Source organism: Pristis pectinata, chromosome 2 (genome assembly GCF_009764475.1).
Source record: "Pristis pectinata isolate sPriPec2 chromosome 2, sPriPec2.1.pri, whole genome shotgun sequence".
NCBI classification, from domain to species: domain Eukaryota; kingdom Metazoa; phylum Chordata; class Chondrichthyes; order Rhinopristiformes; family Pristidae; genus Pristis; species Pristis pectinata.
In genome coordinates this window covers 1,377,377-1,389,947 of record NC_067406.1, presented here as the reverse complement: position 1 = coordinate 1,389,947, position 12,571 = coordinate 1,377,377, and the positions used below count along the sequence as shown (strand labels likewise).

The window sequence follows — 12,571 nt, the reverse complement described above, 5'->3', positions numbered from 1 at the left end:
GCATGGAGGACCCCTGGGAAAACTGGTCAATGGGTATCAAAGGGAAAACACGAGTGGTTGGAGCCATACCTTGTACAAAGGATGTCAGGGGTCAATTAGCCCAGCCTGAGGACATCACTGCCAAAGTTCCCCAGTCCCAACAAAACTAAATTTTAATCAATGCAATTTTTGCATATTCCACGTCTAAATCATGACAATCCCATTGGAGCCATTTCATTCTGATCAGGAACTCTGTCCATATTTGAAGGTGCCTCTCCAAAGGAGCTATATCCCACTGGGTCACCCCGAAAGGTCCATCAGAAATCATGTGTTGCAGGCACCAACTAACACAAGCATGTCGGTACATCTTCTGAGACAAGTGGAGCACCACCAGGCGAGTTGTCCCTCATAGTGAGGTGAACAGAACATGGTGGCTGGTCTCCTTCCAAACCCTGCTGGAGTCATGGAGTCATACAGCGCAGAAACAGGCTCTTGGCCCACCATGTCCTTGCCAACCATCAGGAACCCATATATATGAATCCTATTTACCAGCACTTAACCGATAGCCTTCTATGGCTTGGTGATTCAAGTACTCATGTAGATAAATGTTGTAGGGGTCTCTGCCTCCACAACCCCTCAGGCAGTATGTTGCAGATTCTCACCGAAAAAATCTTCCTCAGATCCCCTCTAAACCACTTACCCCTTACCCTGAACCTATGCACTCTAGGGTGAATGTTTTCTCCTATCTACCCACTTCATAATTTAGTACACCTCCTTCACATCCCCATCATCCTTCTCTGCTTCAAAGAAAACTAACCCAGCCTCTCCAGTCCCCTCTCATAACTGAAACGTTCCATCACAGGCAACGTCCTGGTGAATCCCCTCTGCACGCCCTCTACCACTGGCACATCCTTCCTATAGTGTGGTGACCAGGACTGCATGCAATATTCCAACTGTGGCTTAACCAATGTTTTATAAATGTACCATAACCTCCCTGCTCTTATAGAGCATAGAACAGTACACCTTAAACCAATGCCCATTAGTGTTTGGCATTTTCACTGTGGGCAAAAGACTCTATCTCCCCTATTTATGCCTCTCATCATTTTATACACTCACATTCTGTGCCCTAGCAAATGAAGGCAAGTATCCCATATGCCCTCTTCACCACCCATCTATCTTTCCTGCCACCTTTGGGGATCCTTGTACACCAAGGTCCTTCTGTTCCTCAATGTTCTCAGAGCCCTTCCATCCATTGTGTGTGTCCTTCCCTTATTAGTCCTCCCAAAGGACATCACCTCACACATCAGGACATCAGATATATAACATCTAATGAATTTCACTGTCCCCCACCAGAGAACCATAGAAAACCATAGAAAACTGCAGCACAGGCCATTCACCCCTTCTAGTCTGTGCCAAAACATTATTCTGCTAGTCCCATTTACCTGCCCCCAGCCCATACCCCTCCAGACCTCTCTCATCCATGTATCTATCCAATTTACTCTTAAAAGTTAAGAGCGAGCCCACATTTACTACATCAGATGGCAGCCCATTCCACACTCCCACCACTCTTTGAGTGAAGAAGTTCCCCCTAATGTTCCCCCTAAACTTTTCCCCTTTCACCCTAAAGCCATGTCCTCTCGTACTTATCTCTCCTAATCTAGGTGGAAAGAGCCTACTTGCACTAACTCTGTCTATGCCCCTCATCATTTTGTAAACCTCTATCATATCTCCCCTCATTCTTCTCCGCTCCAAGGAATAAAGTCCTAACATGCTCAATCTTTCCCTGTAACTCAACTCCTGAAGACCTGGCAACATTCTAGTAAATCTCCTCTGCACTCTTTCAATCTTACTGACATCCTTCCTGTAGTTCGGCGACGAGAACTGCACACAATATTCTAAATTTGGTCTCACCAATGACTTATACAACCTCACCAAAACATTCCAACTCCTATACTCAATAGTAATACTAACACCTAATGAATTTCACTGTCCCCCTCCTTGGATCCTTCAACTAGAAAGTCCTTCTTCTTAGGGTATACAGATGAGAATTACTCACTTAAGACCTCACCTCCTTCCTCTGTCATGCACAAATTACCACTTAGGTCCCTAATGGACACTCTTTCCCTAGTTATACTCTTGCCCTTAATATACTTATACAGTGCTTGAGAATTTTCCCCAGTCTTGATATTTTCCTTAAGCAGCGATACTCTGTGGTCCCTCTTTGCCCTCCTAATTTATTTTTTGCTTCTTTTTTTATCCACCTCTTGACATCCAGGATTCCTTGGACTTCCTTTCCTTACCTTTCATCGTCCAGGAACATGTTGGACTTGAACTCTCATTTAATTTTTAAGGGCTCCCACTTGTTGGATGTAGTTTTTCCCAGTCCACTGTGGCCAGGTGTAGTTTTTCCCAGTCCACTGTGGCCAGGTCCTGGACAGTTCAGGACTTGAATTTCTGGGACCATCCTTATTCCTTTCCATAAAGAGAACATAGAACAGTACAGCACAGTATGAGCACTTCGGCCCACAATGTTGTGCCAACCTATATAAACCTACCCCACGATCAACCTAACCCTTCCCCCCGACACAACCCATAACCCTCCATTTTTCTTACATCCATGTGACTATCTAAGAGTCTTTTAAATGTCCCTGTTGTATCAGCCTCTACCACCACCCCCGGCAGTGTGTTCCAGGCACCCACCACCCTCTGTGTAAAAAACCTACCTCTGATGTCTCCCCTAAACTTTCCTCCACTCAGCTTAAATGGATGTCCTCTGGTATTGGCCATTGCCGCCCTGGGGAGAAGGTGCTGGCTGCCCACTCTATCTGTGCCCCTCATAATCTTATACACCTCTATCAAGTTGCCTCCTGTCCTCCCCAACTCCAAAGAGAAAAGCCCTAGCTCACTCATCCTTTCCTTAAAAGACATGTTCTCTAACCCAGGCAACAACCTGGTAAATCTCCTCTGCACCCTCTCTAAAGCTTCCACATCCTTCCTATAATTGAACTACATTGAAACTTACCAAGTTATGGTCACTATCTATAAAGTACTCACACACAGACACTCCAATCACTTGCCCAGCTACATTCCCAAAGGTTAGGTCCATTTCTGCCCCTCTGCTGGTAGGAATATCTACATACTGGCTGAAAAAGTTCTCCTGGATGTACTTTGTGCAAATGACAATTGGGAAGGTAAAGATGGATGCAGTTTTAATATTTATTTAATTTAAAGAGCTGAAGTTTGACAAGGTGACGTCAACCCTATTGGTCAAAATTAACTGCGAGTGATATTGTGAATTTTGTTTTAACAAAGGTGTTAGTTAATACATTGTAGAATTGGACTTTTCAGTTTCTCAGACCACACAGTGTGCTTTGGAATCTTTCTACACTGAGGATTTATGATGATTTAAATTATCTTCCCCTGATGTTCAGAAACATCAAATTAGTGATTGGAAATGAAATAATTTGAAAGGTTAGGCACCTTCCCTAGTTGTCTTCTTGGAGGCAGGAAACAGGAGGAAGTGAATTAGCCTCTTCAGTAATAAAAATCATTCAAATTGGACAAATCGGTGGCAAAGGTCGGCTTGAGGGCTAGTTCATGGAGTGTATCAGTACAGTTACACCGAACAACATGTTGTGGAACAGTGAGGGAATTGTACCTAGACCTGGTCATCTGGAAGGAGGCAGGATTAGTTAATGATCTCATTGCAAAGGATAGAAGGCCAGCATCCAACTGTGGTAGGTAGTAGAGACAGCTGATGGAAAGCTGGCCTTTATTTCAAGGGTTTCAGAGAATAAAAGTAGGCAAGTCTTCCTGCAACTATACAGACACTAGTGATGCCACATCTAGAGTACATTCACAGTTCTGGTCTCCTTTCTTAAAGAAAAATATACTATTGAGTCCATTCAGAAACAGTGAGAGGGAGGAGGTTTAAAGAGGATGTGAGGGGTAAATGTTTCACACACAGTAGTTGGTATCTGGAATGAGCTGCCAGAGGAGGAGGTGGAGGCAGGAACAGTGATGACAGTGAAGGGCCATCAGGACAGGTTCTTGGATGAGCAGGGCAGAGAGGGATATGGAATTATTGCAGGCATGGGATTAGTATAGATGATGTTCAGCACAGGCATGGTAGGCCGAAGGGTCTCCTTCTGTGCAGTACAATTCTATAACTCTGAAAAGTTCACTAGGAACTAGGAGGGTCACTGAGTCTCACTGGGACATGAGGGTAGGGAGGGGGGAAGCAGGAAGGTCACTATCTCATTGGGACATGGAGGGGTGGGGAGTTCCTCAGCAGGAGGGGGATCCCTCAGCAGGAGGGGGGGTCCCTCAGTAGGAAGGACACTGAGTCTCACTGGGACAGGAGGGTGGGGTGTGGAAGCAGCAACGTGAGAAGTTCATGAGCTGGTTGGATTCCACACTGATCCATTGGTCAGACCGGACTGTGTCCCTCCCTCCCGTAAATCAGACTGACCATTGATCAGCATGTTAGCCTGTGCCCAGGGGAGGTGGCTGTAGGGTCTGCAGTTCTGACCGTGCAAGGACCGTGACCCAGTGTCTGAATGTCTCTCCTGCAGGGACAAACTGTGTGGAAAAATCCAGTGCAAGGGTGGAAGCCCAACTCCGCTGCGGGGAGGAATCATAAGTGTGGTAACAAGCACGCTGGTTTACCAGGGTGTGAAGTACGAGTGTCGAGCAACATTCGCCACGTTAGGTGATGCCAGCAGTTCTGATCTCATCCACCAGGGAACCAGGTGTGGGGATGGCAAGGTAAGTGATTGTAGGTCCCAGAGAGCAGGAATCACCCGGGAGAGAATGGGGCTGTGTCCTCACACACTCCCCAGGGATCACCTTACCACTCTCCATCTCCTCCACAGTTCCCTGTCCCACAGCTATACACACAAGTGCTGGAGGAACTCAGCAGGTCAGGCAGCATCTGTGGAGAGAAGTAAACAGTCGATGTCTCAGGACTGAGTTCTTCCAGCATTTTGTGTGTGTTGCTCCAGATTCCAGCATCTGCGGAATCTCTTCTGTTCTACAGCTCCTGGTTTTCTGGACCCCTTCCCCCAGCTCCCTGTCCCCCCACAGCTCCCGGTCTCCCCACAGCTCCCGGTCCCCCCACAGGTCCTGGTCTCCCCACTTCCCACAGCTCCCGGTCTCTCCCCACAGCTCCTGGTCTCCCCACAGCTCCAGGTCCCCCCGCAGCTCCCGGTCTCCCCGCAGCTCCCGGTCCCCCCACAGCTCCCAACCCCAATGTTCCCACAACACCCTGCCTCTCCCCAATGAGACTGGCAGGGGGATGGGAACCAGAGCAGCAGGTCACAGAATGGAGGGGTTGAGAGCAGCAGCACTGTAAGGAGGGACAGGCAGGAGCTGGGATATAAACAACATGACCAATGGATTGAGATGTGTTCTTTTCGATGCACTGAGTATTAAGAATAACATAGAACTCTACAGCACAGTACAGGCCCTTCGGCCCACAGTGTTGTGCTGACATTTTATCCTGCTCTAAGATATATCTAACCCTTCCCTCCCACATAGCCCCCCATTTCTCTATCATTCATGTGGCTATCTAAGAATCTCTTAAGTGTCCCTAATGTATCTGCCCCCACAACCTCTGCCGGCAGTGCGTTCCACGCACCCACCACTCTCTGTGTAAAAAACCTACCTCTGACACCCCCCCTACGCCTTCCTCCAATCACAAAATTATGCCTCCTCATGTGAGACATTTTCACCCTGGGAAAAAGTCTCTGACTGTCCACGTGACCTATGCCTCTTATCATCTTGTGCACCTCTATCAAGTCACCTCTCATCCTCCTTCTCTCCAAAGAGAAAAGCCCCAGCTCGCTCACCCTATCCTCATTAGACATGCTCTCCAATCCAGGTAGCATCCTGGTAAATCTCCTCTGCACCCTCTCTAAAGCTTCCACATCCTTCCTATGAGGCGACCAGAACTGAACACAATACTCCAAGTGTGGTCTGACCAGAGTTCTATAGAGCTGCAACATCACCTCGCGGCTCTTGAACTCAATACCCCGACTAATGAAGGCCAACACTCCATACGCCTTCTTAACAACCCTATCGACCTGTGTGGCAACCTTGAGGGATCTATGGACGTGGACCCCAAGATCCCTCTGTTCCTCCACACTGCTGAGTCCTGCCATTAACCTTGTATTCTGCCTTCAAATTCGATCTCCCGAAGTGTATCACTTCACACTTATCTGGGTTGAACTCAGTCTGGAGGAACAGCACCTCATTTTCCGTCTTGGAAGCTTGCAGCCTAACAGCATGAACATTGAATTCTCCCACCTTGGGTAATCCCCTCAAACACCCCTCCCCCACCACCGTGCTTCTTCTCTTCTTCCTTTTCCTCGCCTCTTTTTTCCCTCTTTTCTTACCTTTGACCTGTCCCCCGGTGGATCTACTCTCCCCTCCTCCCCCGCACCTGCCCATCACTATCCCTTCCTGCATCTACCTATCACCACCCTGTGCCCACCCCGTTTGTGACAGCCAAGTCTCTGTAATGGCCACAACATCGTAGTTCCATGTACTTACCCACACTCTAAGCTCATCACCCTTGTTCCTGCTACTTCTCACATTAAAGCAGACACACTTCAGCCCATCCAACTGACTGCAATTTTGCCCTTTCAACTGCCTCTCCTTCCTCACAGTCTCTCTACACTCTGCATCTACTTGTACACTAAATGCACCAACCTCTGACCCACTCTGGTTCCCGTCCCCCTGCCGAACTACATTTCATCATGGGATCATCCAGCACGGGGACGGGGCCTGCACATCACTCTGCCAATCATTTCCCGTCTGAATTCGACAGAGGCAGAGACTTTGACATGTCACAAACCAGCAACAAACGAATCACACTGAGCATGATTCAGTGTTAAAAACTATTTTATTAATCACTACTTATGATAATACGTAAAATAAAAGTAAAAATGTTAGTATGTTAGAATTCAAAAATGTTAAACCTCGAACGTTAACCCCAAAACTAAACTCGTCGTGTGTGTGTGTGTGACAAAGTCCAAAACTCCCAGTTCCAGAATGGTTCTTAAAGTTCAGTTCCGCAAGCCATAAGGTGAAACATGAGCAAGGGCTTCTTCAACAACCACCGTTGTCTGAAGATAAGATGTAGATGTAGAAAAACATAGAGAGAGTACATACGAAATCCAAATGTTCCACGATGGAACCCAAACGACACTTCAGTGTTTACTCGGTAGTGACTTCCTCACCCCGAAAAGCATCCAAATCGTGGTCGTCCACACACAAGTACCTGGTTCCTTCTACAGGTCAGCAACAAAGTGAACTCCACCGGATTACTTCCAACTTCCATACATGGATTTCAGTGGCAAACACAGTTATTGTTTCTCATCCATCGATAGAGAAAACTAGCAGGCTGGTGTCTCTCTCCCTTCTCTCTCTCTCCTTCTTCTTCTTCTAACCTCTTCAACAACGTCATTACGTCCTTTATCTTCTATTGACGTAAGCACGCCCCACACACACATACACACACACTCTCTATCTTAAAGGGACTTTCACTGAGTCCGTAACACCTCCCACCTAAAAAAAATTTTCAAGAAAATTTTAACCGCGCATACAGTTAGTAATGTTAATAATTATCATGCTACACAACTACAGACTATCAGATTAGTACAGATACATGTTTCCCATTTAACATCGGGAAAGACAATCAGCAATCACATTATCTTTGCCTTTAATGTGAGTTATCCTGAGATCAAACTCTTGCAAAATTAAACTCCAGTTTAACAGCCTTCTGTTCTTGTTTTTGACTCGGCTCAGAAACACCAATGGGTTATGATCTGTATATACAGTCAATGGTTTCTGAGCGGTGCAAACATATACACTGAAATGTTGCAAGGCTAAAACAAGCGACAGTAATTCTTTCTCTATGGTGGAATAATTCTTTTGATGCTCATTAAATTTCTTTGAAAAGTAAGCTACAGGATGGTCAATATCATCAAGGTCACCCTTCTGCAACAACACAGCTCCTGCAGCTTCATCACTGGCATCTACTGCTAACGAAAATGGCTTTTCAAAGTCAGGTGTTTTGAGCACAGGATGGTAGCATAAAATGGCTTTCAGCTTCTCAAATGCTTCTTGACAAGAATCTGTCCAAACAAACTTTACTCCCTTCTTCAGAAGATTAGTTAGGGGAAGAGCAATATCAGCAAAATTTTTACAAAATTTTCGGTAAAATCCAACCATTCCCAAAAATCTTCTAACAGTCCTCGTACCTGTGGGAATAGGGAACTCAGATATTGCTTGAACTTTTGCCTGAACAGGAGCTTGCTTGCCTTGACCTACAACATAACCAAGATACGTCACAGTGGCATGGCCAAATTCACTTTTAGCCAAGTTAACTGTAAGGTTAGCCTTGGAAAGTCTTTCAAACAACCTTTCTAACGCAGAGATGTGATCTTCCCAAGTATCACTCCCAGTCACTAAGTCGTCAATGTAGGCATCTGTATGTTTTAACCCATGAATCACTGAATTAATCATTCTTTGAAATGTTGCAGGAGCATTTTTCATTCCAAATGGCAAAACATTGTATTCATACAATCCAGAAGGGGTTACAAAGGCTGAAACCTCCCTTCCTCTATCTGTTAATGGAACACACCAGTACCCTTTTAATAGGTCAATCTTTGTAAGAAATTTTGCCTTTCCCACTCTGTCTATGCAATCATCCACCCTAGGAATAGGGTAAGCATCTGACTTTGTTACAGCATTCACTTTCCTGTAATCTGTGCAAAATCTAACAGTTCCATCAGGTCTAGGTACAATAACACAGGGCGAACTCCAATTTGAAGTAGAATGTCTAATAATATCATTTTCCAACATGTATTTTATTTCCTGATCAACAAGTTGACTTTTTTCCACATTCATTCGATATGGGTGTTGTTTGATTGGTTTTGCATCCCCAACATCAACATCATGGGTAATTATCGATGTTCTGTTTGGAACATCTGGGAACAGATTTTTAAATTTTAAAATTAATTCTCTCATCTGTTGTTTTTGTGAAACTTGTAAATGGTCCAACTTCGTTTCAAGGTTCTCCAGGATATTTTGGTTTTTTAGTTTTGATGGAACAATATTTGGTCTAAATTGGCCTTCCTCAACATCAACATCAGGCATTCTAGAAACAACCTTTACACCATCCACCAAGGCCACAACTGAATCCCTCTCATAATAAGGTTTTAGCATGTTTACATGACAGAGTTGTGTTTTCTTGCGTCTGTCTGGTGTTTTGATTATATCTGTTAGATCAGTCACTCGAGATTCAATAACATAGGGTCCAGAAAAACGAGATTGCAAGGGATTATTTTGGCTAGGGAAAAATACCAACACCTTTTGCCCCACTGCGAATGTCCTAGGCCGAGCACGTCTATCAAAATATGTCTTCATTCTTATCTGGCTGTTTTTCAAATTCTCTCTCGCTAGCTGGCAGACTCTCTCCAACCAAGTTTTAAATTTTTGGACATAGTCCAACAGACTCAAGTGCACTTCCTCATTAACCCATTGCTCTCTCAACAACTCCAAAGGTCCTCTCACCCTATGTCCAAATACAAGCTCAAACGGACTAAATCCTATTGACTCCTGGATTGATTCTCTAACGGCAAACAAAAGTAAATGGATACCTTCGTCCCAATCCTTTGTGTTTTCAAAGCAATAAGTCTTCAGCATATTTTTGAGAGTAGAATGAAATCTCTCCAGAGCTCCTTGAGATTCTGGGTGATATGCAGATGATACAATCTGCTTTGCTCCCAGCTCAGACTATTTGTTGAAAAATTTTTGACATAAAATTACTACCTTGATCAGATTGGATTTCTTTTGGCAAACCAAACAAGGTAAAAAATTTTACAAGAGCCTTTGACACCGTCTTGGCCTTACTATTTCTAAGGGGTATTGCCTCTGGAAATCTAGAAGTGGCACACATGATGGTTAACAAATACTGATTTCCAGTCTTAGAGTTTGGTAAGGGGCCAACACAGTCCACAATCACCTTCGAAAAGGGCTCCCCAAAAGCAGTAATTGGCTTCAAAGGAAGCCACAGGGGGTTTTTGATTTGGTTTACCTACCATCTGACATGTGTGGCAGGTTCGACAAAACATCACCACATCTTTTCTCAAACCAGGCCAATAGAATTGTTTCAAGATCTTCCCAACAGTTTTATTCACACCAAAATGACCACCCAAAGGCATACTGTGGGCCAGGTTTAAAATCTTATCCCTATAAACTTTTGGAACAACAACCTGATGAATAACTTCCCATTCCTCAGTAACAGGAACATGAGGAGGTCTCCATTTCCTCATTAACACTCCATTTTTGACATAGTATCCAGTTGGCACTTTTCCAATCTCCTCACATGAGAGAGCTTTTTCTTTCAATTCTGTCAATTCAGGGTCCTTTGTCTGTTCCACCATAAAATCCTTCCTCGACAAAGACAATTCTTTAAGTTCAGGCTCACTATAAGGATGTTGATCCTCCAGTGAAGACAGAAAAGTCTCAGATAAGGCATCATAATTTTCTTCCTGTTTAGGACTGTCACAAGGAACCACATCAGACTGCACCGGACTGTCTGTCTTGGCTAATTCTCTAGCTCTAGCTCGAGTCACCGCACATGATGGGTAAACATCTGGATCATTCTCAGACTCATCAATCCTTGGTTTGGTCGTTAACCGTACCACAGGATCAATTTCTCCATCTGCAAGGTCATTTCCCAATAACAAAGAAACTCATTCCACTGGCAACCTAGGTCTTATCCCTATCTCAACTGGTCCTTCTACGAACTTTGACTTTAAAATCACCCTGTGAAAAGGGACAGACATGGTGTCATCTGTAACGCCTCGTACTAGATTTACTTCACCAGTGTCACTTTCTTCATCAAAATTTAAAACACTGTCCAGCAAGAGAGATTGACTAGCCCCAGTATCTCTAAGAATTTTCACTGGCATCTGGGGTGACTCATCATTCAGTGAAACAAAACCCTCTGATACATAAGAACGGAATTCTTTTCTCACCTCCTCCAACTTTTCCGCTTTTACCTCTTGCAAGGACTGATCTTTAACAGCATCTCCTAAACCTTTTTGATTTTTAATTGCCTGAAAGCAAGCATTGGGCACAGCTTCCTTCTTTTTCTTCAAAAGGGCACAATTAGATATCACATGGCCAGGTTTCCTACAGTAATAACAAGTACGCTCAACAGGTTTCTCCAGCCCTGGCTTCTTTTCATCTTTTCCTTTTTGATTACCTCCCAATTTAATCTCCGGTTTACCTGGATTGTCTTTGTAACTCTTTTGAAAGGTTTTAGGTTGTCCCCATTTGGATTTATGGGTTAAAGCATAATCATCTGCCAACCTAGCAGTTTCTTGTAAAGTTTCCACTGCCTTTTCATTTAAATATGTTGTTAATTCAGCTGGAACACATCTTTTAAAGTCTTCCACTAGTATCAATTCTGTCAATTTATCATAATCCCCATCTACATTTTTAGCCAGGCACCATCGTTCAAAACATATTCTCTTTCCATTGGCAAATTCCATATAAGTCTGATCTGCAGATTTCCTCAAGTCTCTGAATTTTTGTCTATAAGCCTCAGGGACCAATTCATAGGCCTTCAAAATAGCTTGTTTTACCTTGGTATAATCAGCTGCATCCTCAGCAGACAAAGCCGAATAAGCTTTTTGAGCTTTACCTTTAATCACACTCTGTACCATAAGAGCCCATCCTTTCCTTGGCCAGTTTGAACTCACAGCAACCTTTTCAAAATGTTGGAAATACTGATCAACCTGATCTTCTTCAAAAGGAGGGACTAATCGAACCTCCCTGCTGGCTGAAAAACCATCATCAGAATCAGATTCCAAACTCCTACGCTTCATTTGTAGCTCATGCTGCCTCTGTTTTTCCTTCTCCTGTGCCTCAAACTTTAACCGAATTAGTTCCCGTTCCCGTTCAGCCTCTAACTTCATCCGAGTTATCTTTTGTTCAGTCTCTAATTTCTTTTGTTCGGCCTCTAATCTCTTTTCCTCTTGTTCGGCCTCTAATCTCTTTTGCTCTCGTTCGGCCTCTAACTTTGCCAGCTGCACCTGTGCCTCAGAAATTGCTATTTCACTGCCAGGAAACTGTTTTAACACTTCCTTCTCAAACACCTTCTTTTCCACATAATGGCCAGCTATCAGTCTCTGAATATCTGCCTTTCTCATAGACTGCTTTACTTCTGTAAGGTTTAACCTTGTAGCAATCTTTATCAAATCATCCTTTTTCGCCACCTCCAATCCCTTTTGGGTTGGTGACTCCAAAAGTGCCTTAATATCCATTGCTGCTGGTTTCCACACACACAAGCTAATTAAAAAGAATTTATCAGACCTCCCTCAAAAATCTTTGGATTGGATCCCGGACGAATCTCGTTAACCTTGGGAACTATCCCGGACGAGCCCCCAATTTTGTCACAAACCAGCAACAAAAGAAACACACTGAGCATGATTCAGTGTTAAAAACTATTTTATTAATCACTACTTATGATAATACGTAAAATAAAAGTAAAAATGTTAGTATGTTAGAATTCAAA

General features: G+C 44.1%; 2 protein-coding genes across 5 annotated transcripts in view; one reads left to right on the top strand and one right to left on the bottom strand.

Annotated features, from left to right (window-relative positions):
- The window catches only part of LOC127567459 (uncharacterized), a 453,787-nt gene that overhangs the window by 313,232 nt on the left and 127,984 nt on the right, over positions 1-12,571 (bottom strand). The window contains exon 2 of one of the 4 annotated variants that reach the window (XM_052010397.1): positions 11,282-11,639. The exons of 1 other annotated variant lie outside the window; for it this stretch is intronic. The gene's annotated coding sequence lies outside the window, so the exon portion shown is untranslated. 2 more of the 4 variants (XM_052010395.1, XM_052010400.1) reach the window with 2 other exon arrangements.
- Positions 1-12,571, top strand: part of LOC127567460 (disintegrin and metalloproteinase domain-containing protein 12-like) — a 182,625-nt gene that overhangs the window by 141,243 nt on the left and 28,811 nt on the right. The window contains exon 19 of the mRNA XM_052010401.1: positions 4,554-4,746. Coding sequence (XP_051866361.1) covers positions 4,554-4,746 — 193 coding nt within the window. The remainder of the gene's footprint in view (positions 1-4,553; positions 4,747-12,571) is intronic.